Genomic DNA, 12,500 nt, shown 5'->3' with positions numbered 1-12,500 from the left:
CGCTGTGAGCGCCAGACACACAGACACTCTATCACTCACACCGTAGAGGAAAGCCGGTGTTCGAAAATGGCGTCGGGAGGCGAGCGTGAAGTTTTGGAAAATAAACGCAAATTAAGTTCAGGTGAAGGCGAGGAAGAGGAGGAGGAGGAAGAGGCGGCTTGGGTCGGGCCGTTACCTACTGAAGCTGTTCCGACCAAAAGGAGAAAAGGTTAATAATCTATTGTTCATGTTAGCTGTTAGCTGTGTTTGTGACTGTGTATAACACAGTATAATCTCAGTGTAGCTGTGTTTATGTGACTGTGTATAACAGCAGTATAATCTCAGTGTAGCTGTGTTTATGTGACTGTGTATAACAGCAGTATAATCTCAGTGTAGCTGTGTTTATGTGACTGTATAACACAGTATAATCTCAGTGTAGCTGTGTTTATGTGACTGTGTATAACACAGTATAATCTCAGTGTAGCTGTGTTTATGTGACTGTGTATAACACAGTATAATCTCAGTGTAGCTGTGTTTATGTGACTGTGTATAACACAGTATAATCTCAGTGTAGCTGTGTTTATGTGACTGTGTATAACAGCAGTATAATCTCAGTGTAGCTGTGTTTATGTGACTGTGTATAACACAGTATAATCTCAGTGTAGCTGTGTTTGTGACTGTGTATAACACAGTATAATCTCAGTGTAACTGTGTTTATGTGACTGTATAACACAGTATAATCTCAATGTAGCTGTGTTTATGTGACTGTGTATAACAGCAGTATAATCTCAGTGTAGCTGTGTTTGTGACTGTGTATAACACAGTATAATCTCAGTGTAGCTGTGTTTATGTGACTGTGTATAACAGCAGTATAATCTCAGTGTAGCTGTGTTTATGTGACTGTGTATAACAGCAGTATAATCTCAGTGTAGCTGTGTTTATGTGACTGTATAACACAGTATAATCTCAGTGTAGCTGTGTTTATGTGACTGTGTATAACACAGTATAATCTCAGTGTAGCTGTGTTTATGTGACTGTGTATAACACAGTATAATCTCAGTGTAGCTGTGTTTATGTGACTGTGTATAACACAGTATAATCTCAGTGTAGCTGTGTTTATGTGACTGTGTATAACAGCAGTATAATCTCAGTGTAGCTGTGTTTATGTGACTGTGTATAACACAGTATAATCTCAGTGTAGCTGTGTTTGTGACTGTGTATAACACAGTATAATCTCAGTGTAACTGTGTTTATGTGACTGTATAACACAGTATAATCTCAATGTAGCTGTGTTTATGTGACTGTGTATAACAGCAGTATAATCTCAGTGTAGCTGTGTTTGTGACTGTGTATAACACAGTATAATCTCAGTGTAGCTGTGTTTATGTGACTGTGTATAACAGCAGTATAATCTCAGTGTAACTGTGTTTATGTGACTGTGTATAACACAGTATAATCTCAGTGTAGCTGTGTTTATGTGACTGTGTATAACAGCAGTATAATCTCAGTGTAACTGTGTTTATGTGACTGTATAACACAGTATAATCTCAATGTAGCTGTGTTTATGTGACTGTGTATAACAGCAGTATAATCTCAGTGTAGCTGTGTTTGTGACTGTGTATAACAGCAGTATAATCTCAGTGTAGCTGTGTTTATGTGACTGTGTATAACAGCAGTATAATCTCAGTGTAGCTGTGTTTATGTGACTGTGTATAACACAGTATAATCTCAGTGTAGCTGTGTTTATGTGACTGTGTATAACAGCAGTATAATCTCAGTGTAGCTGTGTTTATGTGACTGTGTATAACACAGTATAATCTCAGTGTAGCTGTGTTTATGTGACTGTGTATAACAGCAGTATAATCTCAGTGTAACTGTGTTTATGTGACTGTATAACACAGTATAATCTCAATGTAGCTGTGTTTATGTGACTGTGTATAACAGCAGTATAATCTCAGTGTAACTGTGTTTATGTGACTGTGTATAACACAGTATAATCTCAGTGTAGCTGTGTTTATGTGACTGTGTATAACAGCAGTATAATCTCAGTGTAGCTGTGTTTATGTGACTGTATAACACAGTATAATCTCAGTGTAGCTGTGTTTATGTGACTGTATAACACAGTATAATCTCAGTGTAGCTGTGTTTGTGTGACTGTGTATAACACAGTATAATCTCAGTGTAGCTGTGTTTATGTGACTGTATAACAGCAGTATAATCTCAGTGTAACTGTGTTTATGTGACTGTATAACACAGTATAATCTCAGTGTAACTGTGTTTATGTGACTGTGTATAACACAGTATAATCTCAGTGTAGCTGTGTTTGTGACTGTGTATAACAGCAGTATAATCTCAGTGTAACTGTGTTTATGTGACTGTATAACACAGTATAATCTCAGTGTAGCTGTGTTTGTGACTGTGTATAACAGCAGTATAATCTCAGTGTAACGGTGTTTGTGTGACTGTATAACACAGTATAATCTCAGTGTAGCTGTGTTTATGTGACTGTATAACACAGTATAATCTCAGTGTAGCTGTGTTTATGTGACTGTGTATAACACAGTATAATCTCAGTGTAGCTGTGTTTGTGTGACTGTGTATAACAGCAGTATAATCTCAGTGTAGCTGTGTTTATGTGACTGTATAACACAGTATAATCTCAGTGTAGCTGTGTTTGTGTGACTGTGTATAACACAGTATAATCTCAGTGTAGCTGTGTTTATGTGACTGTATAACACAGTATAATCTCAGTGTAGCTGTGTTTGTGTGACTGTGTATAACAGCAGTATAATCTCAGTGTAGCTGTGTTTGTGTGACTGTGTATAACAGCAGTATAATCTCAGTGTAGCTGTGTTTATGTGACTGTGTATAACACAGTATAATCTCAGTGTAGCTGTGTTTATGTGACTGTATAACACAGTATAATCTCAGTGTAGCTGTGTTTATGTGACTGTGTATAACAGCAGTATAATCTCAGTGTAACTGTGTTTATGTGACTGTGTATAACACAGTATAATCTCAGTGTAGCTGTGTTTGTGACTGTGTATAACAGCAGTATAATCTCAGTGTAACTGTGTTTGTGTGACTGTATAACACAGTATAATCTCAGTGTAACTGTGTTTATGTGACTGTGTATAACACAGTATAATCTCAGTGTAGCTGTGTTTGTGACTGTGTATAACAGCAGTATAATCTCAGTGTAACTGTGTTTATGTGACTGTATAACACAGTATAATCTCAGTGTAGCTGTTTGTGTGACTGTGTATAACAGCAGTATAATCTCAGTGTAACTGTGTTTATGTGACTGTGTATAACACAGTATAATCTCAGTGTAGCTGTGTTTGTGACTGTGTATAACAGCAGTATAATCTCAGTGTAACTGTGTTTGTGTGACTGTATAACACAGTATAATCTCAGTGTAACTGTGTTTATGTGACTGTGTATAACACAGTATAATCTCAGTGTAACTGTGTTTATGTGACTGTATAACACAGTATAATCTCAGTGTAGCTGTGTTTGTGTGACTGTGTATAACAGCAGTATAATCTCAGTGTAACTGTGTTTGTGACTGTGTATAACACAGTATAATCTCAGTGTAGCTGTGTTTGTGACTGTGTATAACAGCAGTATAATCTCAGTGTAACTGTGTTTATGTGACTGTATAACACAGTATAATCTCAGTGTAGCTGTGTTTGTGACTGTGTATAACAGCAGTATAATCTCAGTGTAACGGTGTTTGTGTGACTGTATAACACAGTATAATCTCAGTGTAGCTGTGTTTATGTGACTGTATAACACAGTATAATCTCAGTGTAGCTGTGTTTATGTGACTGTGTATAACACAGTATAATCTCAGTGTAGCTGTGTTTATGTGACTGTGTATAACAGCAGTATAATCTCAGTGTAACTGTGTTTATGTGACTGTATAACACAGTATAATCTCAGTGTAGCTGTGTTTGTGACTGTGTATAACAGCAGTATAATCTCAGTGTAACGGTGTTTGTGTGACTGTATAACACAGTATAATCTCAGTGTAGCTGTGTTTATGTGACTGTGTATAACACAGTATAATCTCAGTGTAGCTGTGTTTATGTGACTGTGTATAACACAGTATAATCTCAGTGTAGCTGTGTTTATGTGACTGTATAACACAGTATAATCTCAGTGTAACTGTGTTTATGTGACTGTGTATAACACAGTATAATCTCAGTGTAGCTGTGTTTATGTGACTGTGTATAACAGCAGTATAATCTCAGTGTAACTGTGTTTATGTGACTGTATAACACAGTATAATCTCAGTGTAGCTGTGTTTGTGACTGTGTATAACAGCAGTATAATCTCAGTGTAACGGTGTTTGTGTGACTGTATAACACAGTATAATCTCAGTGTAGCTGTGTTTATGTGACTGTATAACACAGTATAATCTCAGTGTAGCTGTGTTTGTGACTGTGTATAACAGCAGTATAATCTCAGTGTAACGGTGTTTGTGTGACTGTATAACACAGTATAATCTCAGTGTAACTGTGTTTATGTGACTGTGTATAACACAGTATAATCTCAGTGTAGCTGTGTTTGTGACTGTGTATAACAGCAGTATAATCTCAGTGTAACTGTGTTTATGTGACTGTATAACACAGTATAATCTCAGTGTAGCTGTGTTTGTGTGACTGTGTATAACAGCAGTATAATCTCAGTGTAACTGTGTTTATGTGACTGTGTATAACACAGTATAATCTCAGTGTAGCTGTGTTTGTGACTGTGTATAACAGCAGTATAATCTCAGTGTAACTGTGTTTGTGTGACTGTATAACACAGTATAATCTCAGTGTAACTGTGTTTATGTGACTGTGTATAACACAGTATAATCTCAGTGTAACTGTGTTTATGTGACTGTATAACACAGTATAATCTCAGTGTAGCTGTGTTTGTGTGACTGTGTATAACAGCAGTATAATCTCAGTGTAACTGTGTTTGTGACTGTGTATAACACAGTATAATCTCAGTGTAGCTGTGTTTGTGACTGTGTATAACAGCAGTATAATCTCAGTGTAACTGTGTTTATGTGACTGTATAACACAGTATAATCTCAGTGTAGCTGTGTTTGTGACTGTGTATAACAGCAGTATAATCTCAGTGTAACGGTGTTTGTGTGACTGTATAACACAGTATAATCTCAGTGTAGCTGTGTTTATGTGACTGTATAACACAGTATAATCTCAGTGTAGCTGTGTTTATGTGACTGTGTATAACACAGTATAATCTCAGTGTAGCTGTGTTTATGTGACTGTGTATAACACAGTATAATCTCAGTGTAGCTGTGTTTATGTGACTGTATAACACAGTATAATCTCAGTGTAGCTGTGTTTGTGACTGTGTATAACAGCAGTATAATCTCAGTGTAACTGTGTTTATGTGACTGTGTATAACAGCAGTATAATCTCAGTGTAGCTGTGTTTATGTGACTGTGTATAACACAGTATAATCTCAGTGTAACTGTGTTTATGTGACTGTGTATAACACAGTATAATCTCAGTGTAACTGTGTTTATGTGACTGTGTATAACACAGTATAATCTCAGTGTAGCTGTGTTTATGTGACTGTGTATAACAGCAGTATAATCTCAGTGTAACTGTGTTTATGTGACTGTATAACACAGTATAATCTCAGTGTAGCTGTGTTTGTGACTGTGTATAACAGCAGTATAATCTCAGTGTAACGGTGTTTGTGTGACTGTATAACACAGTATAATCTCAGTGTAGCTGTGTTTATGTGACTGTATAACACAGTATAATCTCAGTGTAGCTGTGTTTGTGACTGTGTATAACAGCAGTATAATCTCAGTGTAACGGTGTTTGTGTGACTGTATAACACAGTATAATCTCAGTGTAGCTGTGTTTATGTGACTGTGTATAACACAGTATAATCTCAGTGTAGCTGTGTTTATGTGACTGTGTATAACACAGTATAATCTCAGTGTAACTGTGTTTATGTGACTGTATAACACAGTATAATCTCAGTGTAACTGTGTTTATGTGACTGTGTATAACACAGTATAATCTCAGTGTAGCTGTGTTTATGTGACTGTATAACACAGTATAATCTCAGTGTAGCTGTGTTTATGTGACTGTGTATAACACAGTATAATCTCAGTGTAGCTGTGTTTATGTGACTGTATAACACAGTATAATCTCAGTGTAGCTGTGTTTATGTGACTGTGTATAACACAGTATAATCTCAGTGTAACTGTGTTTATGTGACTGTGTATAACACAGTATAATCTCAGTGTAGCTGTGTTTATGTGACTGTGTATAACAGCAGTATAATCTCAGTGTAACTGTGTTTGTGACTGTGTATAACAGCAGTATAATCTCAGTGTAGCTGTGTTTATGTGACTGTGTATAACAGCAGTATAATCTCAGTGTAGCTGTGTTTATGTGACTGTGTATAACAGCAGTATAATCTCAGTGTAGCTGTGTTTGTGACTGTGTATAACACAGTATAATCTCAGTGTAGCTGTGTTTATGTGACTGTGTATAACAGCAGTATAATCTCAGTGTAGCTGTGTTTATGTGACTGTATAACAGCAGTATAATCTCAGTGTAGCTGTGTTTATGTGACTGTGTATAACAGCAGTATAATCTCAGTGTAGCTGTGTTTATGTGACTGTGTATAACAGCAGTATAATCTCAGTGTAACTGTGTTTATGTGACTGTGTATAACAGCAGTATAATCTCAGTGTAGCTGTGTTTATGTGACTGTGTATAACAGCAGTATAATCTCAGTGTAGCTGTGTTTGTGACTGTGTATAACAGCAGTATAATCTCAGTGTAACTGTGTTTGTGACTGTGTATAACAGCAGTATAATCTCAGTGTAACGGTGTTTGTGTGACTGTATAACACAGTATAATCTCAGTGTAACTGTGTTTGTGACTGTGTATAACAGCAGTATAATCTCAGTGTAGCTGTGTTTATGTGACTGTGTATAACAGCAGTATAATCTCAGTGTAGCTGTGTTTATGTGACTGTATAACACAGTATAATCTCAGTGTAACTGTGTTTATGTGACTGTGTATAACACAGTATAATCTCAGTGTAGCTGTGTTTGTGACTGTGTATAACACAGTATAATCTGAGCTTTACTGTGTGTTTGTTCCCACAGTACTGGAGTATGAGAGAGTTTATCTCTATAATCTTCCTTCTGCTGCCATGTATGAGCGCAGCTACATGCACCGTGACGTCATCACTCACGTCGCCTATGCCAAGTAAGTGATCAGCTTCAGCTAGAACTCGCTCTAGAACTCGCTCTAGAACCCAGAACCTCACTGCACTGATTGAGGTGAACAACATGTGTGAGATGGAGCTCAGTATAGACATGTTTACAGTGTGGGATTAAACCCTGATGTTTGTCACTGAACATTAGAAAGAAACTGTGTAAATTTTGTTCCTCTTTTCCTGACAGGACGGATTTCCTCATTACTGCGAGTCAGGATGGACATGTGAAGTTCTGGAAGAAGAAAGAAGACGAAGGAATCGAGTTTGTGAAACATTTCCGCAGTCACCTGAGTGAGTTACAGAATTCACTCCTCACTGATCACTCTCTCTGTGTCTCACTCTCTCTGTGTGTGTCTCTCTCTGTGTCTCACTCTCTCTGTGTGTGTCTCTCTCTGTGTCTCACTCTCTGTGTGTGTGTCTCTCTCTGTGTCTCACTCTCTCTGTGTGTGTCTCTCTCTGTGTCTCACTCTCTCTGTGTGTGTCTCTCTCTGTGTCTCACTCTCTCTGTGTGTCTCTCTCTCTGTGTCTCACTCTCTCTGTGTGTGTCTCTCTCTGTGTCTCACTCTCTCTGTGTGTGTCTCTCTCTGTGTCTCACTCTGTGTGTGTGTGTCTCTCTGTGTCTCACTCTCTCTGTGTGTGTCTCTCTGTGTGTCTCACTCTCTCCGTGTGTCTCTCTGTGTCTCACTCTCTCTGTGTCTCACTCTGTGTGTCTTTCTCTCTCTCTCTCTCTCTCTCTCTCTCTCTCTCTCTCTGTCTCTCACTCTCCCTGTGTCTCACTGTCTGTCTCACTCTCCCTGTGTCTCACTCTCTCTCACTGTCTGTCTCACTGTCTGTCTCACTCTCCCTCTGTCTGTGTCTCACTCTCCGTGTTTCACTCTCCCTGTGTCTCATTCTCTCTCACTCTCTGTCTCTCACTCTCTCTCTCTCTCTCTGTCTCTCTCTCCCTGTCTCTCTCACTCACTCTTGCTGTGTCCCTCTCTCACTCTCTCTCTCTCTCTCTCTCTCTCTCTCTCTCTCTCTCTGTGACACACTCTATTCACTGTAGTGTTTTAACAAAATTGTGTGTGTGTGTGTGTGTGTGTGTGTGTGTGTGTGTGTGTGTGTGTGTGTGTGTAGGTGTGATTGAGTGTATTTCAGTCAGTGCTGAGGGTGCACTCCTCTGCTCTGTTGGAGATGATCAGGCCATGAAGGTGTTTGATGTTGTGAACTTTGACATGATAAACATGTTGAAACTTGGGTAATGACCTCACTGTGTCTCCTTATTATCTCTTATTATTGTGTTTATGAAATGCTTTTACATGAAAGCTGCTGGTGTTGTGGTGTGTGTCAGGTTCCACCCTGGACAGTGTGAGTGGATCTATAACCCCGGTGACGCCATCAGCACCGTGGCCTGCTCAGAGAAATCTACGGGGAAAATTCACGTGTACGACGGACGAGGCAGTAACCAGCCGCTGCACAGCTTCCATAAGATGCACTCGTCTCCTCTGTGTCAGATCCGCCTGAACCCTCGCTACCGTGTCATCGTGTCGGCCGACAGAGCCGGAATGCTGGAGTACTGGACCGGACTCCCGAGTGACTTTAAATTCCCCAGGCAGGTGGAGTGGGAATATAAAACCGACACGGACCTGTACGAATTCGCCAAGTGTAAAACCTTCCCCACCTCCCTGGCCTTCTCACACGACGGGAAGAAGATGGCCACCATCGCCGCCGACCGCAAGGTCCGGATCTTCCGCTTCCTGACGGGGAAACTCATGCGCGTCTTCGACGAGTCACTAACCGTAAGTCCGCCTTCTGCTGGGTTAAACAGACACGATGAAGAGCGAGTGTCATAAACAAACATTATAACCTGTGTGTGTGTTTGTGTGTGTGTGTGTGCGCGTGTGTGTGTGCGCGTGTGTGCAGATGTTCACAGAGCTGCAGCAGATGAGACAGCAGCTGCCGGACATGGAGTTTGGCCGCAGGATGGCGGTGGAGCGAGAGCTGGAGAAAGTGGACGGCATTCGACTGACTAACATCATCTTTGACGAGACGGGACACTTCGTGCTGTACGGAACCATGCTGGGCATCAAGGTCATCAACGTGGAGACCAACCGGTGAGATACAGTGCTACATCGCTATGGTAACGGTGCTTTTCCACCCCTCTGTTTAATAAAAACAACCCTGTGTGCAGGTGTGTGAGGATTTTAGGGAAACAGGAGAACATCCGTGTGGTGCAGCTCAGTCTCTTCCAAGGTGTGGCTAAGACCATGAAGGTGGCACCAACCATTGAGATGAAGGCATCTGATAACCCCGCCCTCCAGACTGCTGACCCCGACCCCACCATCTTCTGCACCGCCTTCAAGAAAAACCGCTTCTACATGGTGAGAACTTTTACCTCATCAACCAGGATGGAATTCTCACTGCTGCTGATCAGAGCAGATACGAGACACCACACACACACACACACACACACACACACATCTCCTTCCCAACACCATCACTGCAGTAGATGATGATACAGTACAGTAATAATAATCACTGATCTGTGTTCAGTTCACAAAGCGAGAGCCAGAGGACACGAAGAGCGCCGAATCGGACAGAGACGTTTTCAACGAGAAGCCTTCCAAAGAGGAGGTGATGGCCGCGACGCAAGCAGAAGGTCCAAAGAGGGTCTCGGACAGCGCCATCATCCACACCACTATGGGAGACATCCACATAAAGCTCTATCCTGTGGAGTAGGTGCAGCTCCTGTTAGCTTTAACACACGACTTACACTCTGATGGCTTTACACTGATGCTCTGTTCCTCAGGTGCCCCAAAACTGTGGAGAACTTCTGCGTCCACAGCAGGAACAGTTACTACAACGGACATATCTTTCACCGTGTGATCAAGGTGCGTGTTCTTTTCTCATTATTAGAGATTGCATTAGAGGACGTTTCTGTGGAGAATAATCCAGACCTTAGATTGTCGTTCTGCAGCCAGAAAAAGTTCAGCATGATGTGCTGCGGTTCCGTCAGACGGTGGCGCTGGACTTAACACTCGAGCTGAAAACACACAAGGAACATGTGCTAAAGCTCAGAATCTAGTGTAACAGACACGCCCTGTTTGACAAACTCCACCCCTTCACGCATCAGGCTCACGTCCGAGTCCCGAGGTCTGACGTGTGTGATGTCGGTATCAGATCGTCAGTGTTGTGGATCTCGTTTCTCCTCTGCAGGGTTTCATGATCCAGACTGGAGACCCCACAGGCACAGGGATGGGAGGAGAGAGCATCTGGGGTGGAGAGTTTGAGGACGAGTTCCACTTCAGTCTGAGACACGACCGACCGTACACACTCAGCATGGCCAACGCTGGACCAGGAACCAACGGCTCTCAGTTCTTCATCACAGTGGTGCCGACGGTACGAGCCCGAGTCCTCGGTGCGACAGCGCGTGTCGGCCGGCGGCTCTTCGGCCCACAGCTTTTATTCCTAAATAAAGTAAAGACTGTGTTGTTTAACGTATGAAGATTTTGTGTGTTTTCCTCACAGCCCTGGCTGGACAACAAGCACACGGTGTTTGGACGAATCATGAAAGGGATGGAGGTGGTGCAGAGGATCTCCAACGTCAAGGTGAACCCAAAGACAGACAAACCGTACGAGGACATCAGCATCATCAGCATCACCATCAAGTAGAATAAACACACACACACACACTGTCCTGGTCCTGATATTTTTTATAATAATAAAGATGTTTTTTCCATCCTGGATGTATAAAGTGTATGATTAACACACACACGACTTTTCCACTCTTCTGTTTTAATGGATAATATTTATGGATATTTTTACAAAACAAAAATGTTGTTCAAGTTCACAACAAATCAGAGTTGTGTTGCACTCACTGCTTCTCATCTGAGACTTGTGTAAGAGTGAAGATAAAAACATCTACATGTGCTTTAATCTTTACACACCACACAATGAGAGAAAAACACCAAATAAACCCAGTAAGCTTTCGGTCCCCAGCGTCTGTGCTGTGACAGGACGAGGTTTACGGAGCCGATTAAAGCGGCGCTGTGTGAAGGACAGTTAAAGATTAAAGCTTTACACCTCGTTTACACGCCACAGTAACACACACTGTCTGACAAAAACAGGCCTCGAGCTTTTCTTCCAAAATATAAATAAGCAGTAATAAGTTTAACATCCACTCCTGCACTAACGCACCACAACGGCCAATAAATAATGAAAACATCTCACACATTCATTCAGAAATCGTGTCGAACTTGTATGTAACAGAGAAAACCGGAGACTCGTCACTTTTTTACAGACGTTCAGTAAACGTTCAGTTCAGCAGTGAATCATACAGCTAGCGTTAGCTCATGAGTGTTTGACTATGTTTAAAAAAAGCAAAGGTACCGAATAAGGACGTGTTAAAATGCTCAGAGTGAAAAGGTTTTAGTTTCGTTTTTAAAGATGTTTGGTATTAAATACACAGGACGATCACTTTAAAGCTAAACACTACAAATCAGTGGAACGTTGCCATGGTGTTTGGTTAGTGAGTTGCTGTGACATGATGATTAAACGTGAGTTAGCATGACACAGAGTCCCCTCGCATGCTAGCTGCTCCTCGTCGGTGCTCCTGAGGTGCGTTACGCCACGTCCAGAACCCCTGCAGCCACCAGCTGGCGTGAGAGCCAGTCCAGTCCCTCGTGCAAACCCGTACCACTGCGTGCATCACAGCCCTGAATGTGCCAGCTCCGCCCACAGCACAGCTTATGGAGGCTCAGGAGTTCCGTCATCTCCTCCACCGACACAGCACCGGGGACGTCCTGAAGACACACACACACACACACACAATGTGTACAGTGCAGTGTGTTTAAAATGAAAAGGTTTGGGATTCAGAAACACTTTACAGTCTACAGCAGTTGTGGAACCTCTGCTGTAGTTCTCCTTTCTCACCTGTTTGTTGGCGAAGATGAGCAGTAAAGCGTCTCTCAGCTCCTTCTCTGTCAGCAGCTTGGCCAGTTCACTGTGAGCCTCCATCAGTCTGTCTCTGTGACAGCTGTCAATCACAAACACCACCGCTGTGGAGCAAGAAAGGAGGAAATGAAGCACTGTTAAACTCTGAGTATGTAATACACAGTGTGTGTGTAGCAGGTTACCCTGTGTGTGTGTGTGTGTGTGTGTGTGTGTGTGTGTGTGTGTGTGACAGGTTACCCTGTGTGTGTGTGTGTGTGTGTGTGTGTGTGTGTGTGTGTGTGACAGGTTACCCTGTGTGTGTGTGTGTGTGTGTGACA

The 12,500-nt window shown here is 41.5% G+C and overlaps 2 protein-coding genes across 4 annotated transcripts in view; one reads left to right on the top strand and one right to left on the bottom strand.

Annotated features, from left to right (window-relative positions):
• The first annotated feature begins 16 nt into the window (after window positions 1–16).
• Window positions 17–10,971, top strand: ppwd1 (peptidylprolyl isomerase domain and WD repeat containing 1). The gene is made up of 11 exons (XM_027162383.2): window positions 17–208; window positions 7,139–7,241; window positions 7,439–7,542; window positions 8,368–8,488; window positions 8,582–9,029; window positions 9,154–9,344; window positions 9,422–9,611; window positions 9,784–9,965; window positions 10,040–10,121; window positions 10,447–10,629; window positions 10,759–10,971. Exons 1-11 carry the CDS (start codon window positions 67–69, stop codon window positions 10,900–10,902), a joined length of 1,890 nt encoding a protein of 629 aa, XP_027018184.1. The 5' UTR covers window positions 17–66; the 3' UTR covers window positions 10,903–10,971.
• A 37-nt stretch (window positions 10,972–11,008) lies between these two features.
• trim23 (tripartite motif containing 23) overlaps window positions 11,009–12,500 on the bottom strand; it is an 8,805-nt gene continuing 7,313 nt past the window's right edge. For all 3 annotated transcript variants that reach the window (XM_027162385.2, XM_027162387.2, XM_027162386.2), the window contains exons 10-11: window positions 12,163–12,287; window positions 11,009–12,032 (exon numbers count right to left, since the gene is read on the bottom strand). In XM_027162385.2, the coding sequence (XP_027018186.1) occupies window positions 11,853–12,032; window positions 12,163–12,287 (305 nt within the window). In that variant the 3' untranslated portion in view covers window positions 11,009–11,852. The remainder of the gene's footprint in view (window positions 12,033–12,162; window positions 12,288–12,500) is intronic.

The sequence above is a fragment of the Tachysurus fulvidraco genome, chromosome 20, assembly GCF_022655615.1.
Source record: "Tachysurus fulvidraco isolate hzauxx_2018 chromosome 20, HZAU_PFXX_2.0, whole genome shotgun sequence".
In the NCBI taxonomy this organism is placed as follows: Eukaryota; Metazoa; Chordata; class Actinopteri; order Siluriformes; family Bagridae; genus Tachysurus; species Tachysurus fulvidraco.
Note: the sequence above shows the minus strand (reverse complement) of the source record. Positions and strands in the feature narration are given on the sequence as shown.